This window comes from Centropristis striata, chromosome 5 (genome assembly GCF_030273125.1).
Source record: "Centropristis striata isolate RG_2023a ecotype Rhode Island chromosome 5, C.striata_1.0, whole genome shotgun sequence".
NCBI lineage: Eukaryota > Metazoa > Chordata > Actinopteri > Perciformes > Serranidae > Centropristis > Centropristis striata.
The window spans coordinates 31,846,461-31,865,818 of record NC_081521.1 but is presented as its reverse complement, the minus strand read 5'-3'; the positions used below and the strand labels follow the sequence as shown (position 1 = coordinate 31,865,818).

The following is a 19,358-nucleotide window of genomic DNA, read 5'->3' as shown; positions in this document are numbered from 1 at the left end:
TAATGTCGACGATGATTGGACAAGACAGACAGGCCAGCCCTCAACTGGTAACTCACATTGGGAGGACACGCACTGCATTAATTGATGCATTTCTGTAGATATCTTCATATTAAATATAAAATCATGGAATCAGATATTTTGAGGGGTTATAAGGTTTTTTTATTTGGGAAAAAAATAAAATAAAATTAATGCCAGAAATATAGGGGATATTTTTGTATTATTAATGAATAAATGGAAGAACAGATAAATATCTTACAACAGAAAACCCTAATATCAGCTTTATTTGGAGAAAACAAAAACCTTTATATGTCACAGTACAAAAAAGAAAAAGAAAAAGTAGACCACCCCCATAACCTTCCAGCCTTGGACCCCAAACTTAACCTTATATTAACTAAACAGAATAATACTACGGTTACAATTTATCATTGACAGAAACTGATCATAACAGCAGGATTAAGTAAAATGATTAAAATATACTAAGAAAATTAGAGGCATCAACAATAAAAAGTTATAGTACAATGATGACAATACCATTAAAGGAGGGATGGGAGAGTTGAGTAAAAGGCAAACTTGAAATACACATCATTAACATGTCCTTACAAGGCCTTGAAAGACATACAGTACATAATGGACATTATAGTAATAAGATAAGCCTATATGTCTATCTGAAAGAATATTCAACTTATCAACTACACCGCTCATGATTTGACCCACTGATTAACAAAATCAAATGAATCTCTGGAAAACACAAAAAAGGTCCTAAAAACGTAAAATATGTTTAACCTGATTGTGCCTCTAGGTATATAGTACAATGTATTCCAGTAAAGTGAAAGTTTCTATGTCACTCTGAGTAACTGTTAATTCCATTACCCATCTGAGCCATAAAATTTGGCCATCAGGGGTAACTTTGGCATGGAAACAATGGGTTAGGTCAGTGACGCAGAAGGCCTCTCCATGCATACAGTACATAGACACATATGTTAATACACCCCCCCACAAATATACACACATTCACTGCATGCAGACCTGCACTGGAGAAAACAAACCACCATACAGTTGCACACAAGCACCCACACACACTCGAAAGTTCAGGTAAGTAATTCAGTATGGGAAAAATCTCTCATACAATCTAGTTTAGGCATACCCCTGCATAGCGCCTGAGTCAGAATATGGGCCTGAAGGAGCAAAGCCAATGACAGGGAGAAAGCATTCACAAATGTGATGTGTGGACACTACAAATGACAAAATAATACCCCATCTAAGTTATGAGTCCCAACCCGAAAACTTACTCTTCTTGACCACTGCTCTCAAGGCACTACATGTAGGCGATACTGTGTAAAATCCACTTAGACATGGTCTTAACTCAAACTTGTTTTATAGTTATCTTGTTTTTTTTTTTATGTCTTTCTCCGTCATGTCCCAATTGTCTTTGGCCTGGTAAGGACCTTTTCTCTTTTCATTCATCTTGGCACATTTCAACCCTATTCACATCTACTCAACTTCAAATCACCCTGCACAACCTGCCCTACAGACTTCTAGATCTGAGGTTTTTTGATAGGCAAGAGCACAATGGCACATAATCTAATGCGTAGACCAAGGGCCAAGGTGTAGGAGCCTATCAAATAATTTAAGACCTGCTTTAATTTGCTGAGGATAGTTGGGTGATAAGAAATTAAGCATCCGCAAAACTTTTTCTGGGCCCTCCCCAATTTTCTCCCCTATGTCAAATGACATTGGAAGCTGCCCTTTACATCTGTGCTTGAAGGCAGCTCCCTCTTCTCCCAGGGCCTACAAAAGAAGGCAGGTGGTCTTCTTGCCATGTTTCTTGGCCTGCAGTGCTGCCCTAGTTGCCATCTCAAAGACTTCTCTCACACCATCTTTGGTTTTGGCAGAACACTCTTGGTAGCCATAGGCACTGATGTGGTTTGCCATCTCTTTGCCGGCTTCATACTTAACTGGCTCCTAGAGACACAAGTCAGAGGCAATGTGGACATTTAGACATTTATACCAGCAAATTTTGAAGAAAAAAGAAGAAGAAGAAAATAACAGACCTGTTTCATTTTGGCAAGCTCTCGTCTGGTGTGGTCATCATTGCGCAGATCTTTTTTATTGCCCACCAGGATGATGGGAACATTCGGACAGAAGTGTTTCACTTCAGGTGTCCACTTTTCTGGAATATTCTCTACAGTGAGTAGAGGGAAAGCATGATGCAATTAGCATCATATATACATTTCACAATCGCACAGTGTTTGATAAATTGTGTTGTGACTGTTGCAAAGACAATACCTAAACTGTCAGGGCTGTCAACAGAGAAGCACATCAGAATAACATCAGTGTCAGGGTAAGAGAGAGGCCTCAGTCTGTCATAGTCTTCCTGTCCTGCTGTGTCCCAAAGTGCTAGCTCTACCTGAGAAAATAAAGAGTTACATGTTAGGACAATGCATGAATAATGGACATGTAAGAAGGCATATAAGCATTTACGTAAAATGCATAAATACTTAGTTTATTAATGAATTCATGGATTAGTTACATAAAAGCAAACATGCCAAGCATTCCTCAGCAGAATTTGAGCTTGCTGTATATCAGATTCACTTGTTATTCCCTGTTATGAATATTTTTTTTCTTAGTTTGTTAGTTCTTCTATGATCGTAAACTAAATGTCTTTGGCTTCTGTTCCCTTTCATTAGACAAAGATGCAATTCAAAATGATCTGTAACTATTAGTCAATTAATCAATAAAAAAACAGCAACTATTATGATAATGGATCAATCATTCAAATAACTTTTTAAAGTAATAATTCCAAATATTTAAATTTAAACAATGCCCTGCTTCTTTAGTGCCCTATGTTATAGTAAATTGATGCTCCATTTGTTTTGAACTGTTGGAATGATAATATTACCTTGGGCTGTAAGAAATACTGATTGAAACAAAGCTGAACATTAACTTTTAAAACTGGTTCCAGGAAGCCCAAGAGGTCCCTGATCAAAGAGTACTTTTTCTGTTTTCAAAATTGTTATATTGCTGTGACTACTGACATGTTATTCTGTTGTTTGAAATTAAAATATTAGGCATCATTACTGTCCTGGGAAATTATGCATTTTCACCATTTTAAACCAAACAATTAATAATCAACAGATTAAACATTATGGATTAAATTGTAGGTTACATACCTAATATTTTAATTTCAAACAACAGAATAACATGTCAGTAGTCACAGCAATATAACAATTTTGAAAACAGAAAAAGTACTCTTTGATCAGGGACCTCTTGGGCTTCCTGGACTCTAGTTTGTGGAAATTGTTTTATCTCTTACCTGCTTCCCATCCACTTCAATGTCTGCCACATAGTTCTCAAACACTGTGGGGACGTAGACCTCTGGGAACTGGTCTTTACTGAAAACGATGAGAAGACAGGTCTTCCCACATGCACCATCACCAACTATCACCAACTTCTTCCTGATAGCAGCCATCTGTGGAAACAGTCCAACAAAGTTCTACTTTTATTTATTTTAGTGATCACAAGTCACTATTCTCCACTTATAATACATCCAAACATAATGGCACGGATAACCTACTGTTTCACATACAGGAGGAATACGAAATTTAAACTAAAACGGTGTAATTTCAATGCTTTCTATATCTTCATCAACAGTTTGTTGTTTGGCACAGAAGTAACAGCTAATGCAACGTTAGTAACGCAAGAAGACTGATCACCTTATATCTTAAGAGTTGTATTTAAAAGTACGACACACATTTACACCGAAGCCGGCCGTCTGACAATCAAGGAAGGCTGTCTCGGAGGTAAAGGGTGTAAACATATAACATTTCCGTGTAGTGTTCCCATTCCTGCTGAAAGGCTGTGAAGTGTAGTCCGGGCCTGTCAAACCAGCTAACACTAGCTAGCAGCAAAGCTAACGGTGTTTCCCGTGGTTTGTATTCCTGTCACTCAATGTTTTCACCCTGAAATTATAACCACTTCACTCCTCGCAGTATTGTGATACTTTTGTGACAAAAACAAGAAACGGCATAAAGTTTAAACGCTATAAGTGAGTTAGTTTACCGCTTGATGTTTCTGCGTCCGCCTTTCTCCTCTTCCTGACCGACTGGAAAACTCCGCCCACCGCTAGTACGCATGTGCAAGAAACGTCATGAGTGAAGAGGCAGCTGCGATACTTTTACTGACATGTACATCATACATCACAAAAGATGTTCTTTGTTATTTTACTCATTGTAACAAATCTGTTGAATTTGTAACCAATTTTTTAATTGTCTCTTGTAAGTTCTTTATACACAAACACAGATTTTTCAAAGCTAAGCCAAAGTTTAAGGTGTCTCTACTTGAATTCAACTATCTTCTTAAGTCTCTCAGAACTGTAAAAGACAAAAAAGATGAACTATTTCTTCAATATTATGACAGCATGATGAAAGTATAACCTTAATTTCTAATAACTATATGATTTATTTTTTGCACAGACTTTATGTACTTTGTACTCACTGGTTGACCAATGTATGTACCTCTTTTTCTTTTTTTAAATTATTATTATTTTTATTTATTTTATTTTTTACTACTATTTCTCCTGATTAGTTCTTTGTTTCATGGCATTTGTTTCTTGTAATTCCTTTTTGTAAAGACAAAAACTTTACTGATGTACATAATACATAAAAAAAAATAATTATTGATGAACAAATGTCGAGGTATGGAGCAATAATAATAATAATAATAATTATTATTATAAACTATACTTAACTAAAAGTCTAACAATCAGTATTTTCTGATTCTGGATCATTTTAGTGTCTGCCTTCTCTCTACATATGTTACTATAAATGGCCATTTGCATAACGTTAGTGGGCCAGCTGATCCACCTTTACCTACATTTAGCCTTTCTTAAAAATATAAAAAATATTGAATGCATATTAGCTAATGTGTGACGTATTAATACAATATTAAAACATGAATTATATTAATAATAACAATAATAATATTATAATAATAACAAGCTGTTTTTCATCTTTTCATTCTTTGGTCTTTTATTGACAGTAAATAACAATAATGAAATACATTCAGTTGTGTATTTTGTGGACACAAATGTAAAAAAAAAAGCGACATACATACATACATACATATATATACATATATATGTATATATATTTCAAGAGTCAATGATAAAGGGACAGTTAATGCCAAAATAAATATATATATATATTATTTTCTATACCTATAGTGCTATATATATCTTCCTGGATCACTATAGTGTGTAGGCGTAGAGATGTCTGCCTTCTCTCTATATGACACTTCGCTTGTGGTGCTCAAAGTGCCAAAAACCACAGAGCTTGTTGTAAACAGTTTCATGTAGGAGCTGTTTAGTTTCTACTAAAACTCTTCAATAAAATCACTCAAAATAAGGTCTGTGGATTCTTCAGTAACAGTGTCATGATTTCTAGATTCTGGTAATTTTTAGCACTTTGAGCACCACAAGTGAAGTGCCCTATGGTCCCATAATATTCAAGAGAAGACAAACATGTATTCAAAACTGGGCAACTCACATCAAAATAATCTGGACCGATAAATAGCACTACAGGTAGGAGGAAAAATATGTATTATTTATTTTGGGATGAAGTGTCCTTTTATCTGTCTATATGTAGGGGAGTTAAAATAAAAATACAGCATAGATATAACATAGGCTGCATGTAAAATTAAAGTATTGCAGCTTAAAGTCCTATGTCACAATCAGGTCATCAAATATTGCCTAATTTCTATTCCACCCAAGACTTATCTTTGTTTATTTAGGTTTTATGCATCGCATGCATGCATGACAATTATCTTACATTAAGAGCTCTGCATCATGTGCAAGCACACCACTCACTCCTGCCTGAGAAGTAGGGCACAGAGACTCTTAAGGCTGCAGTCTGTCTGAACTGTCTCTCACCGAGACTCTTCAAAAGCATCTCCATGATTCAGGAGGGGAGGCCGCCTCTTCAAGTCCTCATTTAAGTGTGCATGGCTTCTCTCTCCTCCTCCTCAGAGTTTATTTGAGGGCATGCACATTGAGCTGTTCATAGACGCCAGAGTTACAGCGCTGCTGCTTCTATTTGTTTCTATGGACACTGGAGGTAAAGTTGCTCTGATTGGCTGCTTGGCCCAGCCAGTCTCAGGTCTATTTCCTGACGGTGGTGGTGCTGTTGCTGCGCTGGTAGAACAGCACATAGGCTTGATTGGTCTGAAGCTGGTTTTCAGAGACTTGAGTCACACTATAGGTGGGAAGATGGAGAGTAATCATGAGAAACAGCTGCAGGTTTATATAGTAGGTGTCTCAAACACAGACAACGTAAATTGACTATGCGATTTGCAGGGCATTGCATATAAAATTATTTGGGTGCAGGGCGAGTCTCACCTGCAGTCATTGTAGAAGCACCAACCATTTTCATCCAGACAGCAGGCTGTGTAGTGGCCCATGTTCACTGTCCCAGCGTGGTTACATATTGCATATAAATTATACAGAACTGGGCCTGTGGGGACATACATGGAAATACATGGACATTCTTATTGTGCCTTGAGATGTGTCAGTTTTATTTATTTATGTGAATTATGTACCTGTTCCAAGCAATCGTTTTTATCACATTTAAGAAACAACTAAAATATATAATTTAAAAATATTACAAGCTTTGCATGAGTTGATGAATATATGCCAATATTTTTAATACATTAGTTGTATAGGATTTAATGCATGGATGGTGGAATAGATAAAACGTGTACAAGGATAAACAGGAAGAAAAGTTTGGTTTTGTTACCACAGTCGACAGGCCCGTAGCGTCCAAGGTCCAGGTTAGTCAGAGGGAAGGACACATACACTGTGCTTTTACTGATCGACCACCGTGATGTCGTAAAACGGTTCAGATCTGATCAAGACTGTTAAGCGTCATCACAACTTCCTGACAAAAACATCACTGATGTTAAAATTATCAGCAAGAAAATCGTTGTTGTTGCAAAGGATACGGATCACAATAACTTGGGGAAACCTCTGGATGGAAAGCCGCTTGGTGCATTCTGTATGCCTGTTACACCTCTCACACATCTGAAACACACAGAAAAACAAAACACACACCTCAACATTTTTAAAACATTTCCAAATACACAAAATCCCAAACACTAGTTTTATCCACCGCTCTTATTTAACTTTGATTGCAGTTTAATTAATCCATGTATAACTACTGTAAAACTGTTTTCGGGTACTACTAACTCATCCATAATTTTAATTCAGAAAGAATGATGATTTGTCAAGGAAATTAAATGCATGAAATATTCATTACATTAATACCTTTAACACATGTGTTTATGTATATTATTAGACCTTCATTCACATCCTACCAGATCTCCATAGGAGTCTGGAACAGATCTGTGACTGTTTGGAATCAAATACAAAATAATCTAGTTCATTATGTATCTACAAGACTTAAATGAAAAAAAAACAAATTTAAGGCCCTTTGGATTTTTCCTCCATAGTCACATATCTGTTGATAACCTATACCTGTACTTCTTTTACCATGATGTTTAAATTGAATGAATAAACAAATAAATAAACAAGTATGAGATTAAAAAATAAAGAGTAAATAGAAAAAAAGTGTAGGTTATAGATTGATAGAGTTCAGAGTTCAGTGTCACTGACAAACTTTCCAGACTCAATATAAATTACTACAAATTCAAAAATAAATGTTACAGAATTAATATATACCCACAGCAATTTTACCAGCTGATAATATTAACTTTGATTGTATGTTTGGATCACGATTATATGATGCTTGCTAATTTCCAGACAAAGGGATCAACAGAGGAGTTATCCAGTTTTGAATGACAAGTAATGGGTGAATATGTAATGGTGTCATATTAAAAACGGACTTTAAATAATTTGAAAACTGTTTATATATAAAATATGAGTGACTGTTGAGATGAAATAGAACAATTTAAATGAACCCGTTTTGAAATGTACAAACCCTGCATTGACCTTTGACCCCAAGGTTTTAAACACACACTGATGTTTTGTAATCCACTGGTTTCTCACTCTCTGTGTTAACTTACAGGAGAATTCTCCTTGTCCAGTTTCTCCTCCTGAGAGAAGAGGTCCAGGCACTCCCTCAGCGTGACCTCCCCACCCGAGCTTCTCTTGGGGATGGGCAACGACAAATCACAGAACACATCAAATGTGTTGGAGTAGTGGGAGCATACCGAGCAATGCAGCGAGCTCCTCAGCTGGCCTGAGAACAGGTCTGTAAAAAAGAGCGGGAGGAGATATCAGTGGGTTGCCTTCAATGAATTCATAATGCAGATGAGTCTGACTGGATTGTTCTCCTCACCCACTATTTTGCTGTCATCTCTCTCCAAGTGCTTCTTCCACATGGCAGCTGCCTCTTCAGAAATCCTAAGGGAGGAAAAGATGTGATGGAGAGACAGATGTAGTGACATGTAGGATATTAATGTTTTAAGAACATAATCTTTTTCCACATAGACATACACACCTAAATCTGGCATATTTTTGTTCAGGCTCCTTCCCTGTTCGTCGAACGTAGGGTCTGCGATTGATTTCTGTGTGCAGCTTGTCCAACAAGAACCTGAGGAACTCCTGTGCATCCTGTTGACTGGGTTCAACACAGACACCAAGATTTTTTCACGTCACTCTTACAGGCAACTATCTGTATAGGAGTCTCAGTTTGAAAACAAATCAATACTCAGAATGGCAGAAGTAGATAATTTAAATAGTTGACAGATCCTCTTTTTTCATTGAAACAGTTGTTCTAATACATAAGTGGGTATTGCATTGCATTCAGATATCATAGAAAGACACACACAACCTTGAGGGAAAGAAAAACATAATCTATATTCTCACCTGTAACCACTGAAGTAAGGCACAGCGTCTTTAAAAATATTGTAAAACTGTCGTGGATTTACAACCGTGTCCCCTTCATTTACATCCCAAAGGCCTGACAGCACCTGAGAGAAAGCTGGCACAGGAAGACATGGGGGGGCATTGAGAAAAGATAAAAACATAACAGGAAGAAGGGGGGAACCGCATGAGAGAGGAACATACCTGTCATGAGCTTAGCCTCCTCTTTTGAGAATTGCTCGTCCCTGTAGGAATTGAGGAGGCTGTAGTCCCGCAGGCCACGTGTGTGAGACAAACATTGGACGACTGCGTTGAGGAAACACTAGTCGTAAAAAGGAAAGAGAGCGTGTTTATGGGAAAAAATGTAGCGTTCCATTAAAGGACTTAAAGCACATTCTGCATCCTTTAACACTTACTGTGTTTCCTATGTTTCTAAGTCCGACCCTTCCACTTCCTATGGTGAGCTGCTCTTTCTGGAAACAAAGACAACCTGTTAAGCCATTGACCAGAACTACATCTGCAAGAATATAACCCTCTCCCCTCACTGATAGACATCTACACCTCCTGCTGCCTAAACAGAGCAAAAACATAAACAAAGGACCGCTCACATCCCAGCTCTGGACTATTTGACCTGCTGCCCTCTGGTAGAGGTGCATCAAAGCAAGAACTAACAGACTAAAAAACAGTTTCTTTCCCAAAGCAAACACAACCCTAAACACACACATGCACTGATTCCACAGTCCAAGACTCCCTTCCCTCCCACCCACTGTTCAATACTTCATACTTATTACTGCCACTCATTGCTGTGCAATATCCCCTACCCGTTGCTGTGCAATACTTATCGCTTATTTATTACAGTATTCTTACCTATTAAAGTATTTTCATGTGTATATTTCCTTATTATATGTCGTTTATCTTGTTTAATCTCTTTCTTAATGTCCTATGCACTGATTGAGAGAACCCATAATTTTGATGTACACTGTGTAATAACAAAAAAGACTATTCTATTCTATTCAATAACCCATTTGAATTTGTGTACACATGTGGTTTGCTGTATGTGTGCCCTACTATTTGACCCCTGGCTGCGTGTCTGTACGACGTGTACTGTCTGTCTGCCTTAGCCTCGCCATATCAGTATGTGTACAGCATCGGTAGGACAGATTTAGCCTTCTTATCCCATTAGCATAACAAGTGAGGCTAAAAGCAGGCCAGCCTGAAGCATTCATCCTATTAGAGACCAAGGAGTGCTGACAGGTGCTTAAACACGTGTGTGATGGTGTGTACTCTCCATTAATTCCTTGACACAATCTCTTACTATTCATATGTTTGTCTTACTGGTGTCCCATAAATCCCACGTTAAGAACAAACTTTAAAGACCACCATACTCGAATGTTTGACCATAAATTTAAAGTTTATAGGATGTTTTTGCGTACCTCGTTGTCGGCGACCAGAAGAAGGCCCATCAGTGAGGTGTAAAGGACAGACTGGGAGATGTCGGCCGTCTCTCTCTGGAGACCTTTCTGGGAGACCAGGGTTCGACACAAGGCCTCGCAAGAGCCCTCAACGTTGACGCCACTGGCTCCGGGCATCCTATTTTACTGGTACACCTCAGAAGTGTCTATCACTTCTTCAGAGACAGTGAGACTTTCGGCTTGCAAAGGAAATATAAGTCAGGCAGTTTGCATCTCAGTTCTTTCACATCCAGAGTCAAAGGTGAGCAGAACTTGCTGGTAGTTCATAAGAGAGGAGTTTTTCCCCAAAGCAAATGACGTGGGATGTCAGTCACAGCTGAGGGGAACAGAACAGGCTTTGTGAATGAGCATCCCTGTAAGGTAAATCGGTATCAAGAAATGATCAAGTTCATCCACCTTGGCAAGCAATTAAAGCGAGAGGAACAGCTCAGAAAGGCAGGGTCTGACAGAGATGTCATTGAATCCACATATTGACACATTAGCTTCAGTTCAGTCTTTAAAAGAGATGATTTCCGGAGACCTCACCTCAAGTTCCCATTGGTTAAGAGTTAAATATATTACCTATGAAACAGAATATGCAGAATCTCACAACCGAGGTGCGTCCCGAGACAGCACCAAAGCCAAATCTTTGATATCTTTGCTGTTTTACGCAGGTTAAGAGTAAAACCTTGCAAACAAAGCAAGTTTGCAAATAATTCCTGACAAATATTGTCGCATTCTTAAATAAACAAAGCGGTTTGGACTCACCTGATCACTTGGTCACTCTATCTGTGGACAAACTGTCCCAACCAAACTGTTCCCATCACCTGCTGAGCTGTTAAAAATGCATAAGGGGACGTCTACTGTTTCACTGTGTGTCTGTAGGCTAGAACTGAAAGTCTACCTCTGTCCTCTGCCCTGTCACTGGTGTCAGAGAGAGAGGAAAGGAGGGAGAGAGAGAGAGAGAGAGAGAGAGAGAGAGACAGAGAGACAGAGAGAGAGAGAGAGAGAGAGAGAGAGAGAGAGAGAGACAGAGAGAGAGAGAGAGGTGGAGAGCGGGTGGGAGGATAATCATCACTAATCTTTCTTTGTAGATCTTGTTGGCTATACTTAGACTTGTCTTTGACTACCCCAAAAATAACTATTAAGTGTCAGTTTATTTATTTAACAAAAACAAACAATAAAAACATTTTACACTGTAAATTCACATTCAGTAATACCGTAATATTCAAACTGTACAGTAAACATCACCACAATCACAGAATCCATCAGCAAATGCAGGAAAAGACTAAATCCATGTAGAAAACTCTACATGTGTGTCTAAGCACAATCATTTTTCGTACACAGTCCACTTTTATTGTGTCCAATGTTAATGAACAGATCTGAGGTCACTCAGGCCTCCTGATCATCAGTCTGACAGTCAGCGACTGGTATGATCTGCCATTTCTGTGTCCGAGCTGAGGCTGAGCTCGGCTATGTGATACAGGGCGGGATCATGGTGAGGGGAGAGCTGCGACTGGCTGGTCTGGGCCGTCCTGTCTCGCGACTGGACAATGGCCTGGCGCAGACAGGTGATCCACTGCTGCTTGCTGAAGGAGTCGTTGGCCTGCAGGCTGTACGGGTGGGCTTTGGAGCGCCCTCTGCTGCTCACACGGAAACAGTTCTTCACTGGAGAGGCAGAGAGGAACAGGGAGGAAATTGAATGGAGGCAAAGTGGAAGGTTTCACTTCAGCTACTGGGGTGAATTGACATGGCTTTCTCTAAATCTATGGGTTAAGTTGGAACCTGAATTCAACACCTTTAACCTTCCCTTCACTGGCAAACATGGAACAACAGGTATAAATACATAAACCTAAAAATAACGTATGAATTGATAAGGTATGTAAACATTACTGTAGAGCTGAAAAAAATACCATTAGTCGATTTTTTAAGTCATTTATCAAGGATACCAACTATTTGATGGTAATGTTTCTAAATTCCCTGATTTTTATCTCTTTTATATCATACGTTATTTGGATTGTTACTCAGAGAAACTGTCTGTTGATATTACCTGATGATTTCTATAATTTAATCTCCTAATATCAATAAATTGATCTATGATAAAATAGATGTTATATGTTGTATGTGTATGGTACATACTCAAATGACCTACCTCATGCATGTACACACAATCACATTCCCACTATTGTCCTGTTCTCATTTTGGTGCCCTCCAAGTTCGAATTGTGTTTATCACATTTGTGTTTATTCATGCTACTCATATGTGCCAGTGTAAACAATGCTGCCATTACTTTCCATCATAAACTCATGCCGAAATAACCACTATTGCTGCTTTATACCTCTTAATAAAAGTCCCAGATACGTCAGAAACCAAACACTGTCATGTTTGCATTAATAATATCACCCAGTGATGCACACAGCTAAGAGAAAATGAGCTAGTATGTTGCTATTGCAGCAATATGTAAATAAAGTGATTCAACTGTGAGTTAATAGCATTAAATGAATCAAAAGTATGCTGAAGTAACTACATGATGATGCTGATGTGTAAAAAGTCTAAATTCCTGCTTTGTCATGTCTCTCTGCGAGAAAACAGACAAACAACTTTTAAAATGCTTGTTTTTTTTAATGGGGTTTGGAACAAGCAGAGCGCTACGGCCCTGGAGACATTATATTTTCTTTATATATCTGTAATAAGAGGACAATAAAACAACTTTACCTTTATCATTTCCTCCACTGAAGGCTCCCCTGAAAGCTCCCCCTCCACCAGCCTCCCCATCTGGGATCTCCTCCAGATTTATCAGTGCGTTGGGCAGAGGCTGTCTGTACACATGGAACATCTGACCTCCATCTTTGTCTGGCCTGGTCAGCACCAAAGCCAGCTCAAACAGGAAGACATGCAGCCGCTGACAGAACAAACACACAAAGTCAGAGACATGGCTTTAAAAGAAAACTGAACACAATATTTATATGCATCTTATTATTCAGGAGCTAAGGTAGCTAATAGGCAATACAAGATGTATGAACTTAATACACGGCTCATATTAAAGGTGCAAGATCAAAATCTACACCGGAGAAGAGAGGAGCAAATAAGGTCAATCAAAGAAACATTAGAGTGCTTAAACAAATCAATAGAGAGCCGCTACCTGGCCCTTGTTGTTCTTGAGCTCTCCATGGCAGTAGAGGAAGCGGGACAGCTGGATCTCTGATAGTCTCTGACTCTCTTCGAGGTAGACGAGGCCACGCCGGTAGAACTGACACTCTGCCTCTCCTGTCTTCTTGTTCACCTCGGCTATGATGCCCTGGATCAGCTCCAACTGAACAGATTTGTGATTTTATGTGTCATTTTGGTGATGAAGAAAGTGTGCCCTCTCCTCTAACTGGGATCTTGGTTGGGCTCTGAATAGGATAGAACTCATGCAATATATTTAAGGAAAAGTTAAATAAACATATGCAGTATGTTAACTATGATAGCATTCTGTTTTATATGTGAGCCTTTAACGAACATATTTTTAATTTCCCATTCTTTGATTCTCCTTTGGTATAAAGTAGTTACAGACCAGATCATTGTCTACTGAAATTCGTTTCATAAAACAAGTATCTCTTGCTGCCATTTGGAGGCGCCAATGTGCAAAGTATCTTTGCTTTTAAAAGGAAATATGAGCTGAAGCCAAATGTCTGCACTTCCCACACTTGCAGTCTGATGAATTTCATAATAAAGACACAAAAGCCTTATACCTATAAAGCCTAAATGTACAATATGTAATCGGTATTGATGGATAGTTGAACAGTCCTAAACCTAAATAATCTGGATTAGAATGTTATAATCTATTGAGAGGGCCAGACAGATGGGGATTTTCATGCAAATAAGAAAAAAATATTTGTAAGATGGGAAAAATAATCAAACAAGTACCAATAAATAATTTGGGGTTTACTGTGTATATAGTACGTGATATTATCCAATATAAAAGGAAGCTATATAAAGCAGCACATACATAAACTGCCAGTGTGGAGATCATTCAGAACCTTTTAGAAACCCATGAAGGTGAATGTCTTACAGCATCGGCCAGTGTGTCCTCGTCCGGGTGCTCTGGAGGCGTGCACTTCTGTATCTCTTTCAGCAGCAGGGGGTATTTGACCAAACGGCTTCGAGGGAGGTCCAGGAAGCTCCACAGGTCCAGTTTCCTGCTGAACGAAGACTCCTGACACAAGCGCAGGAAGTGCTCAACTCTTTTCTCATGCTTTTTCTGGTCCAGCAGGGCTTTGGCCCCCACTTGGTTACAGCAGTATGTGACATAGGAGTCCAGGCAGGGGAACTGCAGAGAGGAGGACGGAAGGAGCAGAGGAGACATTTGTTAAAAGCAGAGACGCACACAGACTGAACTCTGTGGCTCTGGTTTAGACAGGAACATAAAAGAGTAAATACAGGAACTGGAGAAAGTAAGATGGGTTGTGCCCTTTTCTCTTCTTCTCTCTCAGTCTTTGGTTTCCATGGAGTTACTCACCCACTTCATCAGTGTAGGCCCCATCTCTCCGACTGTCTTCCCTGTTCCCCTCAGCCGCTCAAGACGACTCAGAAAATCTGGTATGAAAAAAATAGACATTTAAACTGTATTCTTGGACTAAAGGTCAGCATTATTTTAACTCAGACAAAGATTAACATCACACTCAACTTCACACAGCTTTTTAAGAATAATATCCAAGTAGTTTTCAAGTATTTTCAAGAAACCTAAACCAAAAATGTTCAGATCTTTAAGCCTTGATAATAACATCTAAAATGTGGCAATGAGATGTTGAGATAAAATACACACAGAAATCAATGTTCATTGTCATTTTTATTTATTTTACCAGCTTTTGATATTAAATGTTATTGTATGAATCAGCAGATGACTAATCGAGCTATGAATGTTTTTTGTTTACATGAATGATCATGTTTAGATGAAAAAACAGATTAGGAAAAAAAACAAGCATTTTTTCTAACCTTGAGAAATTAAAATTAAGCCTTTTTTTAATTTTGGAGACTTTGCACAAAGCTTTAAACTCTCACACTGTTATAAGAAGAAACCAAAAGAGAATGAATGAGAGTGGCTTTACACACACAACATGTACTGAATTTCACTATATGGCAAAAGTATGCTAAATCTAATGTAATAATAACTAATGTTGAATACAGTGATGGTTATGGATTATGTTATGCATTATATCAAAGAAAACTCATCAAACATGTATAACAAAACCCTTAATTGGTGAGTCAAGTTTTAAATTAAATTGTCTTTGAATCATTAATTTGGACAAAACTGTGTGAAATGAGGAAACTCAACAAATTATATATAATACATTAGTACATAAGGAGGTTGATAATGGGGAAAAGTGTGTAAAACAGAGAGATGGTTTACCTTCATGGAGCGGTATGAGAGAGTCCAGTGTGCCAAAGATCTGTCCAAGCTCACTCTCGGTCATGATGTCCAACTTCAGCATGGGCTCATAGTACACCTGGAGACCAGAAACACCAGGAGAAAAGGTAAGAAAATAAATGCAACACTAAGAAAAGTGTATCAAATCAGCAGAACATACTATGAGCAGTGGTGGAAGAAGTATTCGGATACTTTATTTAAGTAAAAGTACTAATACCACACTACAAAACTACTCCACTCTACAAGTGAAAATCAGTAAGCAGCCTTTCACTGTTGATCAGGGTAAGGCTCATATTTACTACTTGTTATGCTATTATGTGGATTAGTTATAAAATTGAGTAATAATTTTTAACTGATCATGTTTTTTACGTTAAAACATAACTAAAGCTGAACAAAAAATGACAATATTTGCCTCTAAAATGTAGATAAAGTTAAATAAATGGAAATACGAATTCAAAATTGTATCAAAGTAAAGCACTTGAGTTAATGTACTTAGTTACATTACCCCACGGGTTGTGAGTGTAGTGCACAAGTACCTTCTTGACCAGACTGAGGTCCTCGATGAGTTGTCTCTCACCCTGAGTCAGCTCATAGATCACCTGCACAAGACACGTGAACACCAGCATGAGGATGGGCATTCACACATTTAAACACGCGCTTGCATATGATGAGAAATACAGATGGGCAGCCTGAGCTCTCACAGCTGATTGTTCAATAAAGGAAGTTGAGCCTGGAGTGCCAGCTCACATCCTCTTTCATAATCTCGTGTAGTGTAGAGCTGCTTTACAGATATATAGAGTGAGAACTACTCACACTGCAGCCACAGCTTGACCCACATATCCCCACCAAAGAATACATAGCAGCAATGGCAACTGCAAAATGTTTAGTGTCTAAACTTAAGCATTCTGCACCTCTTGTCGTTTTATCTCCTTTGCAGTGAGGTCATGACTCTCCACTGTGTCGCTCCAGCATTGGCTGTTGCGTCTCCGTGGATACGACGAGGCCTTTGTGCGAGAGCGTAGGGGAGCCGGGGGCAAAGGTCGAGTCTCTGTGCGAAAACTGATAGACCTCTGTGAAAAGGACAGAGTAGCTGAACATCATTTGCTATTCATTTTGTCTAAAGAACAGGTATGTTAGTGTGTTTACGCATTCTTACCGAAATGGACATCCCAATGCGCTTCAGGGCAGGGGTCTTCACCGGGGTGATGACACCTGTTAGGCTGTTGGACTTTACCACAGGTTTGACCCTTTTATTACTGGGCTCCTAAAGTGTAAAATGAACACTAAAAGGTTAAAAATGCAGCATGAACAAATTGGTCCCCATGATTATTGATGTGGGTCACTCTTCAAACTCTTGCCGTCTTTACATTACAAGACTTTAAAACAACTGTACGCAGATCTGGCACCTGCTACAAAAAAAACACCTCACCTCTGAATCTCTACTGTGGTCGGACATCATCTCGCCCTCTTCATCTTCCTCATCATCCTGATTAAACATAACAGGTTACACAACAGAACAAAGCTTAAATTTTGGTTGAGAAAGACATGAGAGTTCAGGAAAGAGAGAGATGTCGAGAGGGGTGAGATGTTGCATGGTGCAGATCTCTCATTTCCTGTGTGACTCTTTCAAAGAGGAAGAAGGTTGAAGCTGTGCCTCTGTAGTAAAATACAAGATGTCTGCCTGTTTTTTTATGCCACACTAACCACATCAGCTGTATATTCAGTGCAGTAGAGTGAGGTGTATTTAAATACCTGCAGTAAAAAATTGATCTGTTCTTGTGTATATCATGTGACACACATGATAAAGATGATGGAAAAACAGGTGAACCCGAAGAGTGGAAAGTAACAGTGGCTTAAATGGGAAACATAACAACATTTAGAGGTTTGTGTTTTCTGTGAACTCTTGTAGCCACACAGCTGAACATTATGTTCACATCACTTGTAAGCTCTGCACTCAGCATTGTGGTCACAAAGGTAAGGTTGACTAACTTCCGCTAGTTTCAGAGAGACGTGAAGATGAAGAAACGGCAGAGTTTAGAGTTTGGTGCATGTCAGATATTACTCACCTCCGTGATTCTGATCACAGGTTCGGAGAACGGATCTTGTTTTCTCTTCTTCTACAAAAGCATACATTTATGTGAAAGGAATATATATATATATATTGGCTTTTAGGATGGTGGCAAATAGGTTTAAGATGAGAGACATAAATAAGGTGACTTACCCCAGCATGGTCACAGGGGATGGAGTGTGTCTCTCCAGGCAATGGAGACCTGAAAAGGGCCACAAAAAAACAGACAGCCCTGTTATTTTGCTCAAGATTAAATCTAAAATCACAATCACACAACAAACACACTAGGAAGCTGTTTTCATACAGAAAAATACCAACAATTACAATTATTGATAACGCTTTATATTAAGGTTCTTGTAATAACCATTAAATAACAAGTAATAACAAGATGCTTATTAACATTATTGTGTGTTTATAAGCTTATATAAGTGTTAATAATGGCATTACAAACACCCATGACCCACCCATTATGTCTTTGCCATGCCTTTATTAATCTTATTTTGTTTGCTTATTGATATTAAAATATACTTTATTGCTCAGCTATTATAAGTTAACTATAAGTTAACTATGCTTTTTGCAACTACCGGATCTAAAGCGAGAACAATGCCTTATTACTTGTTAATTAATGGTTATTAAGGACCTTATTATAAAGCGTTACCAAATTATTTCTTTTAGCTTTCTTGGTCAGGTTGAAACAGTCAACTTTCACAAAATCTTAACATAAAGCAATTATGGGAAACATATTGCAGAATGTATGAAAAAAGGACAACTATTATACTGTACTATCCTGTACAGTTCTATGTGGTTGGAGGTTCAGTCTGGCGCAGTGTTTATACAGTGAATACAACAAAATCTAGTAATCCTATGTTTTTTACATAACTTATTTTGGAGATGTGTTGTATAAAAGTGCATTATTGATAGAAATGAAATTAAGTGCTGTACAGTTATATCAAATGGTAAAGTTTTGTAACCATGATGCCAGATGTGTACCAACTTTTAATAAATACAAGTATACTGTCCTATTGGAAGTTAATCCCTGCCCCAGTTTGATCTCAACATTAATACAGTACACGACAACCCTTGTTAGAAACATAACAATTGATGTAAAAGGTATCATACCAGGAAGTCCTCATTTCACAAGACTCCTCCACTTCCATCTTTTCTCCGTCTTCAAAGCATCTTCACAGAAAAATTACACATTCTCAAAGCTTGAAATGATCCAAATTAACACCTCTCACACGTCTCTTCTGTTTCAGAAAATTGAAACGAGTTGTTTGCAGAAAGCTCGTCAGAGTTCGGTGCACTCCTTCCTCCTCACTTTCTTCCTCATCTCAAACCCGACCACATCCTTTGGTGTTGCACATACACATGTATCCGCTCGTCTCACAGGAGGAGTTTAGAGCTCAACTTGCACAAATGTATCACTCAAACCGGTTAACTGGCTGCTTAACATGATTTTGTCCACCAAAGGACCTGACTGAATTAAGCAAAATGCTGTGAAACAACAGGAAGTGAGAGCAAAATGTACAATAGCAAACTATTATTCAAGTGCTC

The 19,358-nt window shown here is 38.4% G+C and overlaps 3 protein-coding genes across 3 annotated transcripts; all 3 read right to left on the bottom strand.

Moving 5' to 3' along the window:
- Nucleotides 1-136: 136 nt before the first annotated feature.
- Nucleotides 137-4,105, bottom strand: LOC131971195 (rho-related GTP-binding protein RhoA-C-like). Its single transcript, XM_059332512.1, has 5 exons — nucleotides 4,060-4,105; nucleotides 3,314-3,469; nucleotides 2,287-2,407; nucleotides 2,052-2,182; nucleotides 137-1,962 (listed from the first exon to the last, which is right to left on the bottom strand). The coding sequence occupies exons 2-5, from the start codon at nucleotides 3,467-3,469 to the stop codon at nucleotides 1,789-1,791; spliced, it is 582 nt and encodes a 193-aa protein (XP_059188495.1). The 5' UTR covers nucleotides 4,060-4,105; the 3' UTR covers nucleotides 137-1,788.
- A 1,059-nt stretch (nucleotides 4,106-5,164) lies between these two features.
- usp21 (ubiquitin specific peptidase 21) lies at nucleotides 5,165-11,200 on the bottom strand. The gene is made up of 12 exons (XM_059333679.1): nucleotides 11,095-11,200; nucleotides 10,309-10,663; nucleotides 9,292-9,348; nucleotides 9,080-9,197; nucleotides 8,879-8,993; nucleotides 8,511-8,630; nucleotides 8,349-8,413; nucleotides 8,074-8,261; nucleotides 6,994-7,072; nucleotides 6,789-6,896; nucleotides 6,392-6,506; nucleotides 5,165-6,248 (listed from the first exon to the last, which is right to left on the bottom strand). Exons 2-12 carry the CDS (start codon nucleotides 10,462-10,464, stop codon nucleotides 6,155-6,157), a joined length of 1,215 nt encoding a protein of 404 aa, XP_059189662.1. The 5' UTR covers nucleotides 10,465-10,663; nucleotides 11,095-11,200; the 3' UTR covers nucleotides 5,165-6,154.
- Nucleotides 11,201-11,472: 272 nt separating this feature from the next.
- On the bottom strand, nucleotides 11,473-19,222 carry arhgef3l (Rho guanine nucleotide exchange factor (GEF) 3, like). Its single transcript, XM_059333386.1, has 13 exons — nucleotides 18,924-19,222; nucleotides 17,958-18,006; nucleotides 17,803-17,853; nucleotides 17,166-17,222; nucleotides 16,893-17,000; nucleotides 16,648-16,806; nucleotides 16,273-16,335; nucleotides 15,719-15,815; nucleotides 14,828-14,904; nucleotides 14,381-14,638; nucleotides 13,469-13,639; nucleotides 13,042-13,228; nucleotides 11,473-11,994 (listed from the first exon to the last, which is right to left on the bottom strand). The coding sequence occupies exons 1-13, from the start codon at nucleotides 18,959-18,961 to the stop codon at nucleotides 11,747-11,749; spliced, it is 1,563 nt and encodes a 520-aa protein (XP_059189369.1). The 5' UTR covers nucleotides 18,962-19,222; the 3' UTR covers nucleotides 11,473-11,746.
- Nucleotides 19,223-19,358: the final 136 nt, after the last annotated feature.